This window comes from Hydra viridissima, unplaced genomic scaffold (genome assembly GCF_058129835.1).
Source record: "Hydra viridissima isolate aposymbiotic clone 2 unplaced genomic scaffold, HvirCarnegie_v1 scaffold_9, whole genome shotgun sequence".
In the NCBI taxonomy this organism is placed as follows: Eukaryota; Metazoa; Cnidaria; class Hydrozoa; order Anthoathecata; family Hydridae; genus Hydra; species Hydra viridissima.
In genome coordinates, this window is record NW_028324308.1 from 1132900 (window position 1) to 1156745 (window position 23846).

The window sequence follows — 23846 nt, forward strand, 5'->3', positions numbered from 1 at the left end:
TTATTTTTTTGTTAAATACAATAATCTGCTTTAAAAAAGCGAACGCAAAAATGCGATCCAATTTTTATTAACTAACCCATGAGAAAAACTTTCTCGCACGTTTCAGGAATAGATTTAGATTTTTTTATCAACAAATTTACTACACGGCCATGTCATTTGTAGTTAAAAATTGATATTTAAAAAACAGAATTCTATAGGAAACTTATAAAGAATTAAAACTTATGAAATATTTAACAACAGTAATTATTCAGAAGAATAAAAAGCGTCTAAAAAGAGTGCATACAGTTCTTTCTTTCTTTTTTTTTTTTTAAACGCAACAAATTCATTTCGAAAGAACTAAAGTAGCTCATTTTGAAGTAACACAGTAACTCATTAGAAAAAATGTAGAGAGAAAAAAAAACAAATTTACTTCACACAGAAAAAACTTCTTTATTAAAGGTAAATGCTTTTAATTTATTCAAATACATTTTTTTTTTGTAAATCACAATCTTCTGATAACAACTAAACTGTTTGTTTGGCTTTAGACTTATTTTTGATAATTGATAGAAAAAATAGTTAACCAATATCTTTTAATAAATTTGAAAAACAAACAAATAAACAAAAAAAATATAGGTCATTAAGTCCAAAAATGAAAACCTGTTAAAGTTTATATAAAAAACAACTTCTGTATCAAGTATCTTTAAAAAATGAAAGTTTTTTTGTAAACTAATTGCCTTAGTTTTAGCGAACTACCGGTCATTCGATAATTTTTAAGACTTCCCTCAATTTCATTTATGCATGGTTTTAAATTGATAGGTCATGTGATACTCGCTGGAAAATCATCCATGCTCTCCGAAGTATTTAGTGCGTGTTTAAAAAGGGAGTACATAGGTCTGTATCTCTAATTCCGAAAACATGAAAAGAAGAGAGAGAAGGAGGGAAGGGGAGGGAAGGGGAGGGAGGAAGGGAAGGAGGGGTTTTGGAAAAAAGAAGAGAGAGCTTAAGAGTCAGATTACGAGGAAGGTATGAAAAGGTTAGAATTGGAAAAGCAAGTTACTGTTATTTGGGACATACGGGTGGGCATATAGGGGTAGGGTGATTTTTAGTTGGATACATGAGATAAAGGACCATAAGAGAAAAGAAGAAAAGTAAGAAATAGTTTTTTTTATATAATTTGAAATTGAGAAATAATTATTGACAAGAATAGTATCTAAAGGAAAAAGATTGTTAGAATTTAAAGAAGAAATACTGCGCACAACGAAAAGTACGCACGTAATATAATTAAGTCTGAGTGCTACCATTATACAGAACCAGGAGGCATCCTCACACCTTTATACACCCAATCCTCCTAACCTACGAATCGCTACATGCCATAACTCTAAAACATAACTAATCAAAACATAAAAGTACACTTAAAAAGACCCGTTTTACAGTACATCTAACAAACACTCACTTGGTATATCAAGCAAACATTCATTTGGTACATCAAGTACTATTTCAAAAATTCACTTGGTACATCAAGCAACATTTGAGCAAAATATTGATAAAAAAGAAGTACAGTTAAAGCACTAGGTAATCCCTTTTAATTAACATACCTCAATCATTCTGACGTTTTGTCTTCAAGAGAATCATCTGGTCAAGTATCTAACATAAGCAATAAAAATGTAATTACTTTTTTTACGTAGTTCTGAAACCAACAGCTCAAAAATAAAATGGTGATTTCAAATGTAACATGATAAGAACGCATTGATATTTTAGCCATCTTTTCATTGTGTCGACAAAGTGAACTTTTATATTAAAATTCATTAATATACCGAACAAAAATACCGGGTGACAAATTGTTGCCAACCTCTGGAGAGTGTGTGTGGGGGTGGGGTCTCCCTATCCTCACCTCCGTAGAGTCACTTATGTTTAAAGTAAGTCTCAGTTATCAGATATCGAGCATAATCAGTGGAAGTAGTATTTTAGTCAAGTTTACGTGTTTGCAAAAATAATTTCAAATAATTTAAAAGTAAGTATTTAAACGAAACATCTTTGAAAACTTTGTTAAAACTTTTTTTTATTTTTGTTGAAAGCTTTTTTGAAATTAAAACTTTTTTACAATAACTGTTATTATATACAGTTTGGTACGAAAATAACAATATATTTTTACTTTTCTCTCGGTGAATCTCAAAATAACAATGAGTTATCAAACGTTGCTTTCTTATTTAACTTTTCCTATGGTTATAAATGCTAAACAATCAGGCTAATGCTTTGATTTACCGTTTTAAAACTTTAGGTTTTTGAAATGTTAGGTTCAAATATTTTATGAAAATTTGCCGAACGATATTTTTCCCATGAGAATAATATTTTAGAGTTATACTTGATTAGTAAAGTTTTAAGAAGAGGTGTACAATTACTTTTATTTCTTTTCAAAAAGTAAACAAATGTCGTCACCAACAATGAACGTTAGATTATTTTGCGCTATAAAGAAGTTACTTTCACGCAAGAACATGGATTTTATATTGATTTCATAAACTTTTTTTACTTTTATTTTTTTAAGTATTATTGAAACCTTTTTATCTATAAATTTACATATATAACTGAAATATAGCTTCTTAGTTTGGTGTTTACGTTCAATCGACGGCTGAGTTACAGAAGGCCGTAAATAACATTTTTTTAAAAAAGTGCTGCTTGGTTTTTTTGGTTGTTACTGGTTCCGTTGCTAAATTTTGACGTTCTATTATTACTAAAACGTATAGGATGCGCTTAAGGGACGGTAAAGGGCACTTAATTATAGACATAAGTACTTGTTTTTGAGCACGGCCGTAAAGTCCGACTATAAATAAACTTTGAATTCAAAATTCTCGATTAAAAGTCAATTTTACTTAAGCCGTTTGGTTTTCAATTTTTGATTCAATCAAAAAGAACCTTATCGTGCTATTTTTTTGATATTTCTTTTCAGTTTAATAAAAAGTCTCTACCATAAGTTTTATCAATGTCATAGATTTTCAACGCAATTACAATTTGGCTTTGAAAATTAAAGAAATGTTTTATTTTTTAAACTTTGGCGAATTCGAACAGATGATCATACAACAAGATCCATTCTTACAAACTTCAAAATTAATCCCACTTAGCAAGATGGATTTTCGAACGATTTCGTTACTCCATCAGAATCTGAACTGTCACAAAACAATCGGATTTTTGGATTTACAACGACTCCACAGTTATAAATATCCGCTATTTTTCATATTGCATTCCTGCAACTTTGGTAGTTGAAAGAACTCGATTGCGTACGTTTTTTCGCAAACTTAATTTTAGACAAATGGCTTTTTCACTCAAAACTTGTCTAAAACTTGAAGTTGCAAATATTTGGTGAAAACGATGACGTGAGTCTTCAACGACAATAGACTTTTTTTCTGTGTGTTTACATTATATATGCATTTCAAGCAAGATGATTATACAATTGCTTCAAAATGAATATACAAAAAAAATATTTTTGCAACACAAAAAAATCAAATCAGTTAAAAACCCCGAACTTAACAAACTTTTTCATTATAAACCGAACTTTGATGCTAAAGAAATAAAAACATGATTTCAAGTAAGTACAACAAGATTTCTTAAATTTTATTGAATAATTCTTAATTTTTTTTTTTTTTTTGTATATTAAACAAAAAAACTTAAAGTAAACGGGGGTTTGTTGAAACGTGATAATGCCGATTATTAAAAAAAAAAAAAAAGTCGTAGAACTAAAAATTCGACGTTTGGTTTTTCTTTTTTTTACGAATAATAACCACTATTTAAGAAAAATCGAGTTTTGTGAAGTTTATTTAAAAAAAGTCTCTTTCTGGGTTTTAAAACAGCTTAGTTTTTTGGTGTGACAAGTTTTTATGAAAATAAGTTTAATCGGTTTTAATCGAATAGAAATTCTACGCATGCGTTTTGAAAGGTTGAAACAAAGTAAAAAAAGCCATCAATGTATCTCAATTTTTTTTCTTCTGGAATCTTATATTTTTATATATATAAATATATAAACTACTTTAATTTCGATTGATGTTGAATGATACTGAAGTACTTAATTCGTTGTCACTCAAAACCGAAAAGTAATGCGTCAATGCCTAATGATATGAATTATGCTATAAACATGGCTTAATACATAACTGCAGGCGATAGCTGTACATAACTGCAGGCGATAGCTGTAGCCAGAAATTTGATTGAATGAAAATGTTGAATTTTTGTAATCAGACTTTTTTTTAAAACCTTAAATATTTTTAAAAACCATAATATTGTAAAGTAAATTGTTATAAAGTAGACAATTATATTAAATAACGAATGTTTTTACCATCATTCAAGTAAAATTGTGTTCTATTATTATAAATGTCATTACAAAACAGATTAGAGTTGTTAAATATTGTACGCCAATTAAATTATTCTCCCACAAGTTACCAGCGTAAATACAATAGCACCATTTGGCAATAAAAAATAGCACCATTTGGCAATAAAAATTTTTAGCATTAAACCTATCGTTTAAGTGCAAATTTTTGGTGTTAACAATTAGTAAAAATGTTAAATACAATTCATACATTCAGTGTGGTAACATCAGAGTAAATTTATTGTGATTTAAACAGTTTCATTTGAATTCTCCATGGAGATTACCATAGTGAACAACTGAGAATCATTTTGCTCAATTATTATACCCATCTAGTTAAAACTCTAAAAACAATTAATTTTCAAGACCCTATTGATAAACAACTAAATTTCTAAGTGGAATTAGCAGATATATTTGGAAAGATGGTCCTAAAAAAGGAGTGATAAAGGGTAAACAACTTGCCAAAGATGCTGGTTTTGCTCTTGTGTACACATAGAGGCATGGCTGAATTAACAAAGTATCTCATCAGCATTGAAATGCACATAAAATAATTTTATGTGTCTGGAAAGTTTTAGTAAGCTTAACAATCGGCAGTAATGGATACTTTTTTTAACAAATCTTACAAATAGGGAACATTAATAAAACGAAATTTCTTAGTTTACACATATATTTGTACGGCATTGAAACAAGTTATGAGAATGATTGTTTGAAATGTTGATAATTACCAAGATGACTATGCGTTTAATGTGCATTAAAATCTTTCGAATGGGAGGTTTTTTTATCTTTTTAAAATTTCAAATGGCCTTAATATATGTTACAGGATACTTTAATTGACTTGATTTAATTAAATTAAATGACGAAAAATTTTATTTAGAAAAACTCGGAGGCTAAACGGAAGAACTCAATAGAGCTGGTCTTAGGTTACCCAGGAACAGTTTGTCAATAGGTAATTAATTGGCTAATATTTTTCCATCTTATTATGAACATTTACTTTAAGCCTTACACACCTCGATTAATAAGAGAGTCTGCTTTAAAAATGCAAAAACTCTGATAGAAATGATGGTTTAAACTCTGACTAATGTAATTATGTAAAATTTTATTCGATATGAACATTCGAATCAAATACTCGATACGAACATTCGAATCAAATATTCGAATAAAATATTCGATAGGAATCCATTTAAAACCTTTTATTATCTTGAGTCAGTGATTTCAAAAACAAAAATGAAAATTAAAAACGATCTATAATATCCTGAAATTAATTTTTAGTTTGCAGTTAAACATTTTTTTAACAAAAAAAAAAGTTGCTTTAATTTGCTAGTCGTTTTATTTTTGAAATTTCTGCCTACAGTTTTTCGTTGCAATTGCGCATCCTTTAAGTAAATAGGTATGTATTTGGGCTTTTTTTATGGACAAATTTTAGACTACGTTTTTCTGCTTTATGGCACTACCCAGAAGACATTGGACGTCCTTAGACTTCCACTGGATGAACAAAGCTGGCCCAAAGGTTGAAATTTGGATGGTTACAAACAAATTAAACAATATTTACAACTTTCTAATTCAACTGTAACCATTACTACACACCGCACCAACTTTAACCCATTTCCAAAATTTAGTGTTGGTATCTAAAGTTAAAGATAAGAAATTCTTCTCTTCAAATATTTCCCTCGTTGCTCTCTCATTAGATTCATTCCGCATTCCTATGATGTAATGTTTAAAAACGACATAATTTTCTTAGGCAATCATTGAACGTAAACATTAGAATGTAGAAGTTTTTATTATTTCTATTTAAATGAGTGATTTTGCTTGTTCTACATCAAAAAATATTTTTAACTTGAATTTGGAGGCAGTGGAGCTTTCTGCTGCATTCCACAATGCAAAAGTGTATTTTACAATTCTAAAGAAAAGATGATCGGAATTGGGTTATTTAATGGCATAATAAGTCGCGAGGTTAGAATTATTTTGTTCTATCTCCCATTTTAAAAGTTGGGAGAATATGAGTTATTAATTTTAGTTAGTAATAATTACATTTAAAATACGCTTTATTTTATAATTTTTTTTTCTAAATAATTTGCTTAAACATAAATTATTTAAAGCATAAGTTATAATTTCTTTAAAAATTAAAGCTAAAATTTTAAATAATTTTTACTTTTAGAAAAATCAAAAACTTTCTCCCAACTTTTAAATTTGGAGAAAGAACAAAATAATTCTAACCTCGCGAAGTGATCAAAAACTATTTTTCAATCTATCGAGAAATTAGTAAAGGATACGACTTTAGTACGCGAGCTTCATTTTTAAGTGATTCAACTTTTAACAAAAATTGATAGAAGAACCTATACCAAAAGAACGCATTTCCATCGATTTTTAAATATAAAAATAGATGCTATTATTGAATATGTTACTATATTCAAATGTTTAATGTTTTATTATTGTCCGAGAATATGACATCGTTTTTAAACATATGTTTAGATATATGTTAGATATAAATACTTTATATATGAAGTATTTACATCTAACATGACTGCTTTACTTAGTAACACATTCTAAAACTTTTTATGATTTTTTAGAACTTTCTAGACCTTTTGGTAATTCCAGCTGTTTACAGCTTTTTATAACATTCTAGTACTTTCTAAAACATTGTAGAGCTGTTTTGAACTTTCCAAAATTTTCTTAGTTATTTTCTGTGTTGCTTTAAATATTGCGTAATGTCGCCTGAAAAAATTATACTACTGTGCAAAAGAACAAGGATATCCGCACCAAAAATCTGGTTCGATTTCAGCAGTCACACAGAAAAAGAAGAAATTCGCCTTTAGAAGAATCATCACTAGAAGAAAAATGCAGAAAGCTACTCCAGCTTCCAATTATTTGACGATTTCGATTTCAAGGAGCAGAAATCAAAGACAGAAAAGAGCATATAGCGAAAATTTACAAAGAAGTCATGATGCTACAGAAAAATTAATCAGATTTTCCATTTGTTTTAGATCAAGAAATACGAACAAAGCTTGACAAAGTGTTTAAGATTTACAATTAATGTGTAAAGAGGGTAAAATATGATGTTCTAAATGAACTTTTCGAAATGACAAAAATTTATGGTCAGTAGTTACATAACTTGTGTAATTCAATTAAGCTGACTATTGCTGATACAACCTGTGTTAACGCTGCGAAAAAGAATGGAAAAATTGCTCAACTGCACAGAATGTTTTCGGAGAAGGATATCAATAAACTGCAATTAATCAGTTGTCAGTACCACGTTCTGGACAGAGTCCTCCGTGTGGTGATGGATAAAAAGCTTACTGATGACACCAAATAGCCGAACATCGAGTATCCATTTGTGCTTGAACTTTTGAAGAAGTATGAAGAACTTAAAGCAGAGATTGTGAACGGAGCAGAACAAGTTCTCGATAAATCAGGCTGGAAAGATGGTATAAAATTTTTGTACCATCTTGCACGATTTTTCAGACTCTTTGAGGAAAATGGACATTTCCCAATCATTAACTTTTAGAAAATTCCTAATATCAGTAATGCAAGGTTGAATTCAAGAACCATGCTAGCCATTCTTACATTCATTTTCATACCTACAACAAGAATGAGTTTAGAGAAGGTATTCAGATTCATTTCGTAAGCCTGGGCAGTTTGTTGGTTTACCAATCAGATGTACAATGAAAATGCTTCAAGAAATATTGTCAGAAATATTGCAGCCATACAATTATCGAAGAATCATTGGAAGAAGAAAATATCTGTAATCGAAATACTAAGAAGCAATCAATGTGCCGAACGTGCAATTAAAGTGATGCATGCATGAACTTTATACTGTCTGCAAAAACTAGGAAAAGCTGCAACTTAGATTTATTTCAAGCAATTGTATATTGTATATTGTACACGGATTAAAGTATTTGTGAGCTCTGTTGATGTTGTTTGATACATGCATATTACGTGATAGATACAACGCATACAAAATGCATTTCTTGTTTTTGGGATGACTTTATCTAAAAAGATACTGAATCGACGTTTCATTTTATTTTTCTTATGTAAAAGTTAATAAAACTAAGCTACCGGAACATTAGGAGGTAAAAATGTTACAATCCTATGTAAGAAAGAAATAGAGGTTTATAGTTTATGGTTTTTCGCTTAAAGAAGGAACATAAATTATAAACCTCAAATTTCTGAACTATTTTTTCAGCCCACTCAGGATTTGAATAATCGAGGTTATGCAATTATATAACGAAAGACATAAGAATTAAAAAGTACTTATGAACTAGTACCAAATAAATAGATATATTGCTAAGCAAATGATTAAGTAGTATATTCAGAAGTCGGAGTGTAGCGCGTGAAGGAATGGGTGCTCACACATTAGGGCAAAGAGACGGGGGGGGGGGGTCCCTTCCCTGGTTTTCAGATAAAGTTTTAGCTGATAAAGACTTATTTGGATTCTCTGAGATTCCACTCTCTTTGCTTTTAAATATTCTTATGGTTAACTCTTTTTCTATTCTAATGTTTAATTTTTTATTCAACCGAGTCCTTTTACTTATTCGAGGTTTTAATGACAAAAATAAATAAGTTATCAAGGTTTATTCGGAAGACAAATCGTTACATCGTTATTTGTTTTCCTTTATGTCAATTTTACCGAAGGCATTTTAAAAAATAAATTCTTCCAAGGTTGCGTGCAAAGGAAAGGTCTCCTTCGCTCTCAGTTCAATTATGAATCCTCTAACTAAGGATCAGTCATAATATTGTCAAGCTAAACTTCTCTTGATTGATTGATTAACTTATCCTCTTTCTTTTATCAACTTTTTGTCACTGAGATTTTATTACTATAAACTTTCAGGAGTTTTAAAGTAAATCTCATAAGTGGTCTCTGCACTATCAAATAGACTGCAGTGAAGATCTTAACAAAAAATTTTTTTTGAGTGTTTTAATTAGCCTGGGTGTTGGAAAGTTGTGAATGGTTATTATAAATGTTGGGTAAAAATATTGTCTATTTTTTCGTCTTGAGGTGCCCCAAGCCTTTTTAAAATTACGAATGTTCAGTTTTTTATTTTAGTTTATTAACTTTTGAAATTGTTACAATTTTTTTTAGAATTTTAACTGGCCTGGGTGTTGATACTGTTGATTGTTAAATTTTGATTAGCTGTGAATTAATATCTTAAATGTTATGTTAATTTAATATTTGTCTACATTGTTATCTTGAGATGCACGCAAAAGTTTAAAAATTGTGAAAATCTAGCTTTTTTGCTCTTTTTTTTTAATTTAAAAAATGTAGCGCTCTATAATGTCAATATTTTCTCAGCATTTGTGTTTGTGCCTCTATCTGGTGAATCAATTTGAAGTATTGCATATGGCTGACAACAACACTGAATAAATATTATATATTCTATCAATTATTATAAATAAAATACAGTTTTGGAATATCAAGGATCGACATTCAACAAAATAGGAAAATGCCGACTCAGACTCGAAATCAGAACATTTGTCCTGTATTTGGCAAAACTAAACGGATGAGTAAAAATCTTTTACCAACATACGGTGATATTATTAAACACTTTATGTTAGTGCGACAAGAACTGACTGATGGACAAGCGAAAGAAGCAACAGTTAATGTAACTTCCAACAAAGTATGTGAGCATCTTGTGCAAATTTGGCACAGAGGATCAATACCGATTATATCACCTCAGCAAATAGTGGCGAAAATATAAGATTATCATGACAAATTCAGGACACTAATGAAACCTTATAAACAAAGATCCAAAGATTCAAATTATCTGCATAAAATTGAATTATTCAAGAAAGACTCAGATCGTATGTTTGATATTGCAGCGTGTAAGTGTAAAGATCTGTCAATGTGCACCTGTGAAAAGATTCATAAAGTTCCAATCAATCAAAGAGTATTCCTTGTCGATCAACGAAATGAAAGATAAATGATGATAGGCAATGTTGACATTAAAACAACAAAGCAATAAGAACGGAAAATGAAGAGAAAACATACAGATGCATCAAGAATGTTGAATTTTAAGTGTGCAACCAGCCCGAGTGCTGAAAGTTATGTTTTGCAATAAAATTACAATTCTGATGAATGTGATGATGCTTCTGATTTAGTTATATTGGAACATTCAGATGACGAAGAAACTGAACCTATAACAGTGCCAGTACAAGCTGATACATGTTCGCCAAAAAAAAACTCTCAAATGCGACAATCGCTGCCAGTATTAGCTCGTGAATGTGATAGATGGGGAGTATAAGATCGTTCAGCTGCAGCCATAGCGACAGCTGTTCTGGTTGATTTTGGTATTATTAATGAACAAGATTCGTCTGTGGTAATTGATCCAAGCAAAATTCGTCGAGAAAGACAGAAAAATAGGAAAAGTTTACAAACTGATGCAATAAAAAAAGTTGAAGGGTTGTATTTCGCAGGCCGAAAAGACAAAACCAGAAATCAAATTATGAAAGGTGATAAATTTCATCCAGTAACAGAAACAGAAGAGCACATTGTGTTAATAAAAGAACCTGATTCGCAATACCTGGGACATATTAAAACATCAGAAGGAACATCACTAAATTTAATAAATAAGATTGTGGAATTTTTAGAATAAAATAAGATTGATACAAGCACATTGGTAGCAATAGGTTGTGAGGTACCAATGTTAACACTGGATGTTGTAGTGGCGGTATTAGACTGATTGAAGTACATTTTAAGAAGTCGATGCACTGGTTTTTATGTTTACTACACATGAATGAATTACCGCTCAGGCATCTCATGATACATCTAGATGGCGTTACACATGGACCAAATTCATTTTGTGGCCCAATCGGAAAACAGTTAAAAGAATGCGACATGCCAGTAGTAACCTTTCAATCCATTGAAGGTAATGTTTTGCCAAACATTGATCCAAACGAACTGAGCCCAGATCAGAAGTACCTACTTGAAGTATGTCAAGCAATCAATAGTGGCAAATGCAGTAGCGATTTGGGCAATCGTAAACCAGGACCAATGTGCCATTCTCGCTGGTTAACAACCGCTAATCGGATTCTTCGATTGTATATTTCAAAAGAATGTCCAGACAAACGCTTGATAACACTTTATTTCAAACCATATAGGTGCATACACTTGTAACATACATAGTAAAAGTGTATGCACCTATATGGTTTGAAATAAAGTCAAAACTGTCATGTACAGATGGGAGTCGTCATCTTTTTCAGATGATTCATTATACCAGATACTTGTCTACGAATCTGAAGAGAATTGTTGATCCAGTAATACAAAGAAATTCTTATTTTTGTCATCCTGAAAACTTGATGATAGCAATGGCAACAGACGAAAGACCACACATTCGTCAACTAGCTCTAAGACGTGTGCTTGCGGCAAGATCCAGCAACAATGAAACAGATACTGAACCTAGAGTGTTTAAAGTGCCGTTGCTAAACTTCGAAGCACAAGAGTACACAGAAATAATCAGTTGGTCATCAAACAAACGCACAGAACCGCCAATGTTTCGATCCTTTCCAACCAATCAACTTAAAGAAAACATTCGATCTTCAGAAATGTTACAATTTCAATCATTTCCATGCCACACACAGGCCGTTGAACGGGGGATTAGAGCATCCCGCCATCGGAAATTGCGTAAATGCGTAAATTCCGATGTGAGAAATAAATTATAAAGGTGACTCCGATGTGATTTAATCTTTTTATTTTCCGATATTTTCCGATGGTTTGTGGTGGCTTGCAAAATTTTGCTGTAATTTTGCGAAAACTTCGTAATTATAGATTAATACATCGGAAATACCACAATATTACGAGTTTACACTTTAATTACAATTTATTGTGAAATTACGCGAAAATATCGTACGATAATGCGTAAATCTCGAAATATATTGGAGAGTGCGTGAAATTCTCCCCATCGGCCTCGGACTACATCGCACCTCCGATGTGATACCATTCCTCACCATGGCATCACATCGAAGTCACCTTTATAAACTTTCTCACATCGGAATTTACGCATTTACGCAATTTCCGATGGCGGGATGCTCTACGGGGGATTAAGCTTGTGACAGAAGCGTGTACTGCCGTGTGTGTGAACCCCAGCGTGACGGTTTCATTCGTGCACGAATAGAATCACGTTTAGCCATGAAAGTGTTCAATACAAAGTCAGATTTTAGTTTAATCAAATAACTGTTTATGACTGTTCAACGCTGGTAACATTAAAATAAAGAATTCAAGAGTTAGGGCTGTAACTTAACAAAAGGACAAAACTGTTATAGTTCTACCACTGCATTTTTTTAACTTTTAAAACTGTGAAGTTTTAAACTACTATGAAAATGTTGATTTTAAAAGTATTAAGGCTTTAAAACTGATTTTATTTTCAAACTTAATTATATAGAGATAACTTAATTATATAATGCTATTATGGAAAATGGTGCGAAGAACTACTTGTTGCATGCATATTGCATAATGCATAATTGCCTACTGCATATATAGCATACAATGCATACAATGCCATACATTGTATACGTATAGCGTCACCTAATATAATTTATGATAGTTTGTACCAAAATTTGTTAAACTTAGTTAAAGAAAAAAGTAAAAAAATGCCAATATTTGGTGTATTTAAAGTACTTGGGGGCAACTCAAATTCATACTTTTTACAAACAATATATGTGCATATCACATCTTGTCTGATTTGATAACCTGTTTTAGACACAGGCAATAGCATAACAAAATTTAAAAAAATATATATATTTCTTTTAAATATCATATTTTACAAAACAATATTAATTTAAAAAATTTTTGGGGCACCTCAAGATGATACCCTAAAGAACTAATATTTTAATACAGTGCTTTTAGTATCAGTACACAACTTTTGCACACCCAGGCTAACCAAATCTATGAAAAATTTTTTTTACTGCAGCCTACTATCAAACCATCAAAAAGATTTTTTACTCTGTACATTGAAAAATTGTTACATCGTTGGGTTGAAAATGAATTTTACTGGTCAATGTAACACAATGATGCTGCAAATTTCATAGCAAAACGTGTAAATGTTCTAACTATTTGTAACCACCAATTATAAGTGCATTATAACGCAAGTTTTATTTGTTCTAAATTGTACATTAAAATTTTTTTTTATAGAATAATGTTCTTCAGAGTTGGAAAGAAAACTTTTTTTTGGTTTTGTGTTTTCTTTGGATTGATAATGTGCTACATAACTTGGATAAAAATCAGAGGTTAGTGTTTGATTGATAAACTTGTATGGAAATGTTATATTACTGGATGTATGGTGTTAGCACATGTATGTTTGAAATTTCTTTTTAATCAAAATACACACACACAAATTACTATGGATTTAAGTCCTGATTTTTAAACTGAGAAAAGGTTGTAAACTCTAAACTAAATTATGCTGATAAAATAATTTTCTTATTGAGTTATCTTTTTGAATATATTTTTCTTATTAAGTTATCTTCTTAAAAATATTTTTTCTATTAAGCATGTTTACAAAAATCTAAAGTAAACACAGATTTTTTTTTAAGAGATACTTATGAGATCAAATGATAGACATTTTTTATAAGTTTTGTAATGTTTTGTTTTTTTTCCTATGTACTATCAATACTGCTTTTTTAGATCGTTTGGATTTGCATTACAAACTTTTAGAAGAAATCAATTTGCGTACAAGTGTCATACAAAATGGTAGTTCTCTACTTGCAATATATTAACTGTTGCACATAAATTTTGTCTGCAATTTGATTACCTTATACCCAGTACTAAATATATTTATGTAAATATTTTGAATAATAAATATTAATAAATTAACAGTTTCTTTATAATCATTCATTTCTATGTATATTATAATCTATGCGCAAAGAAAAAAGCAAACCATGTGAACAAAGTATGGCTGGAGCAGAAAGTACTAACTCCATCAAGAATCCTCGTAAGTAGATATACTACATCATCTTCTGCTAAAATTTATTAAAAACAATATTTTACACAAAAGTTTGCTGCTTTGAAGCCCAAATCTTTACCAATTTTGAGTTTGATTAGTAAACATGAAATAATATTTACTTAACCTGGAAATATGCTTAAAATCTACAGATAAATGCATTTGTTAAAAATGCATTTGTTAAATGCTTAATTTGCAAATATGAATGTATAACTATTGTAATATTACGAGTTAATGAAAGTTAAGCTTAATTTATTTTCTTAATGGTATTTTAGCATGGGCATCATTTGAAAACTTTGACTTGCATTTCAAAGATAATCTTTTTCTTGGTATCAAGCGTGAAGAAAAAAGTAAAACAAATTATTTTAAATTTAAGAAGGGCTAGGGGGTTTGTAATACAGATAATGTGTTCTTTAAAAATAGTTTATGACAAATTATATATATTTTCTATTTGTTATGTTTATTTAGGATAGTTTGTTTTGAAGCAAAGCAAAACATCAGAAGCAGGGGCGTATTTAGGGTCTCCCCGTAATAAATGTGGTTAGTTATTATTTACTAAAATTAGGTTCAGATAAAAAATAACTTCTTCTTTCTAACCCTAACTAAAAACATTTATCATTTATGCATATGCTATTTAATCTTAACTTATTTATTCTTGATTTGATTTTTGCTTTAATAAAAACTCCATCACTTTATTTGCCAATTGATTTGGTACAATATTTATCAATTATTAAGTTTTGAAATGAGCCAAACACACTTCTAAGATATGAATGAAAAAGCAAAAAAATTGTAGTTCCTCTCTACAATTGCAAATACTATCAATCTTTACTATTCTATTTTTGGTGTGTGTTCAAAATTTTATTTTATAAATAGCTACTAAATAACCAAAAAAAGGTCAACTAACCTGCCACTCAAATAGCTTGCTTCTGCCACTTTTTCGCACCATTACCTAAATACCCAATAATAGATCCTATATGCGCCCCTAATTGGATAAATTTTTAGAAATTTTTCAAGAATATTTTAGATATTGGAAACTTTTTATAGGCTTTGTTGTTATGGGTATACCGACAGTTGATCGTGAAAGAGGTTACTACCTAATTGACACATTGCGATCACTGGTGAATAATCTAGATAAAAAGAACTGGAATGAAGTTGTAATAGTTGTTTTTGTTGCAGATTTTAGACCAGGTTTTTTAAACAAAGTTGTGAGTGATATTAAGTCAAACTTTTCAGAAGAAACTCGTGCAGGATTGATCCAGGTAAATAAACCAAAAATTCTATTTAAAAAATTTCTTTCTTTGTGATAATAATTTTGCTTTAAAACTAAATCACTGTTTGTTTATTTTTTTATATTTGAACTTTAATTTAAACTATTTTAGGTTGTTCGACCTTCTCCATCTTTTTATCCTAACATGGAAAACGTTCCCTCTCTCTATGGAGATTCAGTTTCGCGCACGCGTTGGAGATCAAAACAGTCTCTTGATTACTCTTTTCTCTTTTACTATTGTTCAAATCTAGCTCAATATTACGTTCAACTGGAAGATGATGTCATAGCTGAAGCGAATTATTTACACAAAATAAGAGATTTTATAAAAAATAACAGCAATGAGTGGTCTATTTTAGAATTTGGTGCTCGAGGATTTATAGGCATGATGTACCGCAATGAACATCTTAAGTCCCTTTCAAAATTTGTTCGTTTTTTATACTGGACAATGCCAGTGGATTGGACTTTTCGTTATTTTAACCAAATATTTTTAACAGGAAATTCTCAAAAATTAGCCTCACCTATCTTTAAACATGTCGGTCAGTTCTCTTCTTTAAGTGGACAGGTTAGAAAACTTGAAGATATATTCAACTACTCCAACCAAAAAGGGGTTCATTTATATCAGCCGAAACATGGGAACCCTAAAGCTAAAATCAAAACGTCAATGATTGACTATGTTCATCCTCACGATATTGTGAATCCATACGGCAAGTCAGGTATGTTTTGGTCAAAACGTGTTCTTGTTGGTGACACTATAGATATCATTTTTGAGGAACCAACTAAAATTTCAAAACTAATTATTGTCAGTGGTCATCCTGATCATCCTGCTGATATCTTATATGATAGTGAACTTTTAGCAAGTAAGGACGACTCTTGTCAAGTGTTTTCTTTGTTAAAAACGTTCTCAAATTCAGATATAATCAAATTTGATTTCGACACTAATTACACTTCATTAAAGTGTTTGCGCTTAAAAATACTAACTACCGGTTTCGATGAGTATGGTCGAACTAATTGGTTGATTATATCTGAGATAGCTATTTTTGCATGACATTTAATGTTACTTATTCTACGGTTTATATTTGTTCATGCTCTTTTGTTGTTTTTTTCAGTTAAAAAAAATTCTTTGTAAATTTCTTGTCGATAGTTTAATGACTTTCATACATATTTTTAATGACTATTTTTTTAATTGACCTGTTCCTAAAACAAAAAAATAATAAATTCTTCAGTTTCTTCAGTGGTTTTGTTTATTTAGTTGTGATGCAAGGTTAAATATTCTTGGAAGTTTTTTCAAAAATATAACATTATAAAAGTACTAAATAATGTAGAAATAAAATGTCAGTAGGTGTTGATATATATCATCACCATAATAGACCATAGAATTGATCAAATTTATAATAATATTTACGGACTTTGCGGAAAGGATTTGATAAGAGAATATTTTTGCGTGACTCCGCTTACTCCGATAAAGCAAAAGATTTGGAAGAAGTAAACTTCAGGAAATTCAAGAAGACGAAACTGAATTTTTCCTTTGTCATCAAGAAAGGTTTATAAATCCGAAGTATATCTATGATTATTTTAGTTAATTTGACGCGGAAGGAATTCTGGAGCCATATAGAGTCACGCCAACCTGCTTTTTATTGATACACTACAGGAAAGTTCAAACTTCTTTTTAGTAATTGGAATAGTAGCATTTAGATATCTGAAAAATTGTTGCATTCATGAAAATTGTTGAATTCATTGAAATTATAGTCTCATTTCACTTCGATGTTCACATCATCATTACAAGCCTTTCTATGTTCCACACTTCACTGCCGTTGCTAAATTTGAGATCACTCTAATCCTATTTAAAGACAGTAAAAAAAACCGGTTGAAAAAAAGTTATGATATGCTTTGAGAAAACTACAGCATGCTGGACAAGATCAAAAACATTTTCTATTTGAAAAAAAAAAATTGTAGGATCGGAGAATCAAGCAATGGTAATACATATTTATAAAAAAGGAGTCAAAATTAAAATTTTCTTTTTTTTTTGGGGGGGGGGGGGGGGGGGGGGGGAGGGGGGGGCGAGGACGGATAAGTTATTCAAAATATTTTTGAAATGGTTAAATTTCGTCCGTGCCAAATTTTTTTTATTTAAAATAGTAGTAGAGAAATGCCGATTCTGGCTCATTGATACTTTTCCATATTTTAGGGTACTATGTTTTTAATTCTCGCAAAATTTTTAAGATGGCGTCACTTTTTACATAGTTGCCGATTCTGGCTCATGAATATGTGTTTTTGTAATAATTTACTTAAAGAAGAAACTTTCTAAGTAAATCATACCTTTTTCAATAATAATTAAAAAGTGGGAGTAAAAGTCCATCCAAGTTTTTGAAAAAGGTAAGAGCAAATTTCATCATGCATCTTTTTCTTATCAATAGCTTTTGGAAATGAGAAGTTTTCAATTTTGCAAGGATGATTTCTGTTTCGTAAAAGTTGAAACAAAGTATATTGCACACTAATGTAGCTTTTTCTATTAATTTCTTTTGAATTGTCTTTTCCATAATAAGCGTCATATAGAGAGTTTTATATAGTCTTTAACGATTTGCTCCTCCAAGTATTCAATGTCATCAATTTTTTTTACCAGTCAGCACGAAATAAATATAGTTTGCATCTTCATAGTGATTACTAAACCCAACTTGCTTTAAGAAGATGAGTATATGCTCTTTAGTAATTTTAGTATATATTTGATGCTTTTTTTATTAGAGTCAACTAGAAGGTTTAATGCTTGAAATTTGCTTTCTAGTTTCTCAAACACCTCCTTTTGAACTTTGCATTTTTGCTTTCCACTGTACTGATTGATGAATTCTTGAAAATGAACAATTCTTGACGAACTTAGTCTATTTATATTCGAGTGATAGTACTCTATTTTAATGTCTAGAGTATCTTGTTGACAAGAACATACAATTCAAAACTTTTTACCACACTCATTAGTTCAAACTTGTTAAGGTCTTCATTGGAGCAGTATTTGCATTTATACAAGTAGATTGGCTTTTGCTCAATTTTAATGAGTCCACTTTTTATTATTGACAAGTTTTATTGCCATTTGAAAGTATTTTCTTCGAATGTCTTCTTTTTCATCTTTATATTTATCAATTTCTTCAAAGGGAATCTTTGTTTGTAAAATATTTTCATACCTTTGAACAAGATGGATGGTTTGCGCGGTCATTGTATTTTGGTTTGATGCAGTCATAATGATGTTCAAACAGTAAAATTTTGCTTATGTCAAGGACGCACATTCCTAAATAAATGGGTTTGTTGTGAAAGAGCTTTGTTTTCTTTATGTGCACAGCGATCAAGTTTTCATCAAAAATGGTGCGACTTTCGAAATTGGGTCTTTTAGATAATTTTAAGGCTTCTTTTTCTGTAGTTACAAGTCTGACATCTACATGATTTTCAATGTTTTCCATGGTTTTTCCAAAGACGGAGTTGTTCATGAGCTTAAAGAATTCCTTTTCAAACTCGTTTTTAGCTTTTGCTCTTAAATTGGTGTTGCGATCGATGTATGGTTTCATAAAAGGTTCTTCTTCAAATGTGATACCTATGTGTATTTTTGTAATGATCAATCCTAATCGTTCATATAGTTTCATGTTTTCATGATAGGCAACGTAATTATTTTTCGGGTTTAAATTTAGAACAAGTTTTTCTACTTTTCCAAGGATCATTTTGTCAGGAGCCAAAGGGTAATCGTTGTGATCGTCGTGAAGATGATCGGGGTAATCTAAATCCACTTCAAGAACGCATGGCATAGATTTCCAATTGGAGAGTTCATCTTCAGTCATCCATCTAAAACCTTTAGTGGGAAGATTTTTGCTCATCGCCCATCCGTACAAGTTGTTAGCGTCTAAGTACTGGATGAATTTAGACGGTTTGGTGGGATCATACGAGTCACCCATGTATTTGTTGTTCGAAGTTCCATGTCTGTTTGAAATCATGCTGATTCCACCACGTATTCCCTTTTGAAACATGAGAAGCATGTCAGGATCGATTAGAAGCTCTAACTTAATTTCAGTCATTTTTAGCATCGCATCCCAAGCTAGTCCTGGAGAAGTGTAATACCAAGGAGGGTCAAGACCGTAATATTCACAGCACACGTCTCTGAAATTTTCAAAGACATCTGCTAGCATCAGTACATCAGAGACGTTGTACAGCTCATGATAGTCTTTAAACGTTATGCATCCAAATTCGTTATAAACGTTTTGAGCATGTGCATAGTCTTCATCGCTTATTTTAGAGTCGTTGAGTTTGGAGGAAAACGCTTCGATAGGAGGTAATTTTGTTTCGGAAAACTTTTCAATCGAGTCCATCCATTCGTAAGGGTAAACTCCTTTTCTTTGCAATAAATCAAACTGCTTTCAAGAGTAATATTCAACAACGTTTTTGCATTGGTCGTTGGTCAGATTTTTAGATAGATTGTCCAAACTGGAAGCCATAAATTTAAAGCTGTCAATAAACCTCAATTCTTTCCAAACTTCCTGCAGTTTACCTTTCTCATCAATAAATTCTCTTACTTTGATTACTTTTGAGAAGCTAATATATTTTTCTTCGTTGTTGGGGATGCATTTTACATTTCCACCAGTTAATTTTTTGATGAATAAATGACTGTCATAACCAGACAAATTGTGTAAAATGATGGGTATGAATTTCGTAATTCGATATTTTGCATTGCAACTGCTGTAAGCAGCTCCTCGATACTTTCCAGTAAAATGACAGTGATCACGTACTTTGTCGTCATCTAGATCTTTACCGCAAATGTGACATTGTGTTACATCTTTAAAATTCTTTTCATCCTCATCAGTCATAACCATCTCTTTTTTAAAATCAATCTTGTTGAAAATCTTTGTAAGGTCTTTTTCGAGACTGTTTATAAATTTTTGCGCAACGTCATCATCATCGCTTTCTGCCGTGTACGTGACAGGTTTTCCTTTATAAACGGTTTCGTCAAAGCATTTGATATAATAGCAGAAGGAGCTTGGAGAATGTTTTTGATACTGTTTGGTGTAAGATTGCTTTGAGTCGGGGGTGCAAGTGTTAACAGGTTTGATGAAACTTTCAAAGTCAGCATATACGACGAACGGAACTCTCATTGATCTGTTGTAGTTTTGGAATTGAAGGGTGGTTCCTTTTTCAGGAAGTTCAATTCGAACAGAGCTTTGTTCTTGACAGTAAGTCCAATGTTTAATAAGCGATTCTTCAGAGTTGAAACCTTGCAAGCAATTTCTACAATAATGTTTTTTATGTTGGTGTGATGATGTAGAAGAGGACATAAATCGACTTAAACTTTTAATGAGGCAATAATGATTAGTTTCGTCGTTTGAAATGAGTAGCACATCAAAATTATGCTTTCGATCTGAATATTTAGATATTCTTAAAGGGTGAAGTTTTTTTTCATCATACTAAAAAACGTTGATGCTAATTTCTTTATTGTTCTTTTCAAACTTGTCGATTTGATTAAGCTTGACGGGGAAATCAAGCCCTTCCCATTTTAACTCTTCAGACTTTAGAATTAAGTTTTCGCTAATCCTTTCATTATTATTGTTTTCCAGATTTAGCGCTCTGGTAACGCTCCATTTAAAGCATTGATCGTCTTTGTTTTTCATATTAATAATAGCCTTTTTATTTTTCAAGTCATCAGGCAGCTCGATGTAGGAAGAAGCAGTAAGAGGGGTGTAACCGATCATATTGACATCTATTTTTAAAATTTTATACACTTTCCAATTGGATCCCTCTTTTTTGTAATTGACCATGTTTTCAAGAACTCTTTCTTTCCATGTTTCAAAGCTTTCTCTAGTATCTGTTGATTCGAGAATAACTTCATATTTAGAAGGAAAAGAAACAATTCGAATCTTTTCTAATCCTGTAACCATATTTACCTGTGTCATTTTACATGTTAAAATAATGGTCGTTCTTGTGTTTATTTCTATGACTTTGATGGCCGCTTCTTTAACCATGTTTAAAAAGGCTGCAGGGTCTTGATAAATGACAGAAGGGCTGTGAGAAAATTCTTTGGTGACATAATTTAGAGCACGATCCGTTAGTATAAACCGCGGTATACGAGGTGCAGGAACTGGTTTTCCGAATACAATATCTTTGATAGACTTTATTCTTTTTTCAACTCAAATTTTAACATCGCTCACTGTTTTCTTTACAGTATTTGGAACGTACGGATCAATGGCAAAAGCACGCGGTTAAAACCATGAGTAACTGCATATATAGTAGTCGTCTCAAACCTTGAAAACAATCCAGGTCTTTTTGCAGGAACCGGTCTAGGTGTAATGACGCTCGATGAATCTTGGAAAGGCTCATCAATAATGTGACTCGATGGTTCAGTCACCTGATTTTGCAAGCGAGCTGGTCCGAATGAAATCAAGTCATTAGAAATAGGACGAGGTGTAGGAACCGGTCTAACAACAGTAGGTCTTGTAACACGACGAGGTCCATACCCAATGATGGGTTTTGTATTTTTTATGGCTTCAATAAGCTCGGCTTTTCTCATTTTTGAGATACCTTTGATGGCACGGCCTTCAGCCATCATTTTAAAATCTTTCACGGTCATTCTATCCATTTTTAATAAAGAAAAAAATTTGCTTAACTCAAATTCAATTTTTAAATTCTTCTAAAAGAATTGAAAAACTATGATTTTAAAATTTTATGAGATTAAGAGATCCTTTTCATGATATTACGGAATGAATTAAGTGTTGAATAATGAAACTTTCCATATTCAGAAGATCTATTTAAATCAATAATTAGTTTTAAGCATGCTAAAACTTCATCAAGCGGGGTCTACTTCTACCGTTTCTTTAAAAATGATTCGATGTTCTTTTGGAAGTTTTCTAACGTTTCTTTGAAATTTGAGAAAAGCTTTATCAGAAGCTAAATCTGAGTCATCGTCAAGAGCATTAAAAAGATCTTCCTTTTTTACCCTAGAACAGTCAAATTCTTTATCTATGGCAAATTTGCTTAACATTTTAATTTTGTAAGAAATTTCTTAACTCAAATTCAATTTTTCAATTTTCCGAAAAGAATTGAAAAAGGATTTAATCAGCAGGATAATTCGCATAAATTTCACTTATTTCATCAAATACATGTCCACAACCTGATTCATCAAATTTAATCGTATACTTCCTTCCCCAGTCATCATATGCAGTAAATTCACATCCAGCCGCATGAATTTCTACAGTTTCATAAAATAAATGTGCACAGCCCATTTTATCAAATTCAATCACATACTTCCTTTCCATCTTTTATTATACCAAGAAATTTCATAACTCAAATTCAATTTTTTAACTTTTGGTATGTTAAAATATTTTTAATCAAACAAGAGATCATACATAAGATCAGTTTGAACACGCATCCATTTTAGAGTATGATTGTCAGCAATCAACAGGTCTTTTTCAGTAAGGTCTTTTATCATGCGCTCGCCTATCGACAATATAGAATCTATATAACACATGTCATTAGGAAACAGTTTTTTAATCCTGTTTTTGTATTTTAGACCTATTTGCTCCTCGGGAATTTCTATGAATTCCATGTACAGCTGCTTTCTGAGAAGGGAGAGGTCTTCAATCATTTTGCTTTGCGGCTTGTATTGATCTTCAAACATCATTTTTCTAGCCGAGGGTCGCACTTCTACCAACTTCCACGCGATCAGCTTAGTACTTAGTACTTAGTACTAACACTTAGTGCTTAGTACTCAACTTTCTTCTGGCACGGTATGGATTGTTAATCATTTTGCTTTGCTGCTCGATTTTTACCATTACGTTTTCCATCTTTTTTTCATTTGGAAATATTTTTCTTAACTCAAATTCAATTTTTTAGGTCGTCCCACAGGTCTTTCTTCCATCACGTCTTTCATCCATTCGCTCTTATCAATCACATGGTTCTCCACCGCCAGCATTAACAAAGACATTTGGCTTTTTGACGTTTGAGTAATACCGTTCTCTCTTAGCAGCTTTTTTAAATCCTTTTTCGTGTACCTCATTTTTAAGAGACCTGAAAATTATTAATAAACAACGTTCATCTTTTTCCCGTCGGATTTAATCCTGAGCATCTTATCAGAGATCACCACAGCAAAGGCTTGAGTGCCTGCAGGAACGTTTGCGTTAAAGACGGCCTTGATTTGAACGTCCAACACGGTTGGTTTTAACCTCTCCGCCTGCTTGCTCACATCAAAGACAAAAAGAGGGCAAATCTATCTGTAATTTAATCCGGTCATATTAGGCTGAGCCACAATGTCGTCAATGCCGTAAAGCCTATTGTCAAACTTGCACGCATCTCTATAAGCCCTTGAGAA

At 31.3% G+C, this 23846-nt stretch overlaps 1 protein-coding gene and 1 pseudogene across 8 annotated transcripts; both read left to right on the plus strand.

The window, feature by feature from the left end:
- The first annotated feature begins 281 nt into the window (after positions 1-281).
- LOC145185670 (alpha-1,3-mannosyl-glycoprotein 4-beta-N-acetylglucosaminyltransferase A-like) lies at positions 282-16679 on the plus strand. Of its 8 annotated transcripts, none has more exons than XM_090097574.1 (8): positions 282-438; positions 5202-5273; positions 13449-13543; positions 13938-14003; positions 14179-14244; positions 14529-14603; positions 15298-15512; positions 15633-16679. In XM_090097574.1, the coding sequence occupies exons 3-8, from the start codon at positions 13453-13455 to the stop codon at positions 16563-16565; spliced, it is 1446 nt and encodes a 481-aa protein (XP_089953700.1). In that variant the 5' UTR covers positions 282-438; positions 5202-5273; positions 13449-13452; the 3' UTR covers positions 16566-16679. The 8 variants fall into 8 exon arrangements, with proteins under 8 accessions (XP_089953700.1, XP_089953696.1, XP_089953695.1 ...); XM_090097569.1 differs by lacking the exon at positions 282-438 and adding an exon at positions 1867-1990; XM_090097575.1 differs by lacking the exon at positions 282-438 and adding an exon at positions 2922-3559.
- Positions 9620-10563, plus strand: LOC149883520 (uncharacterized; annotated as a pseudogene).
- Positions 16680-23846: the final 7167 nt, after the last annotated feature.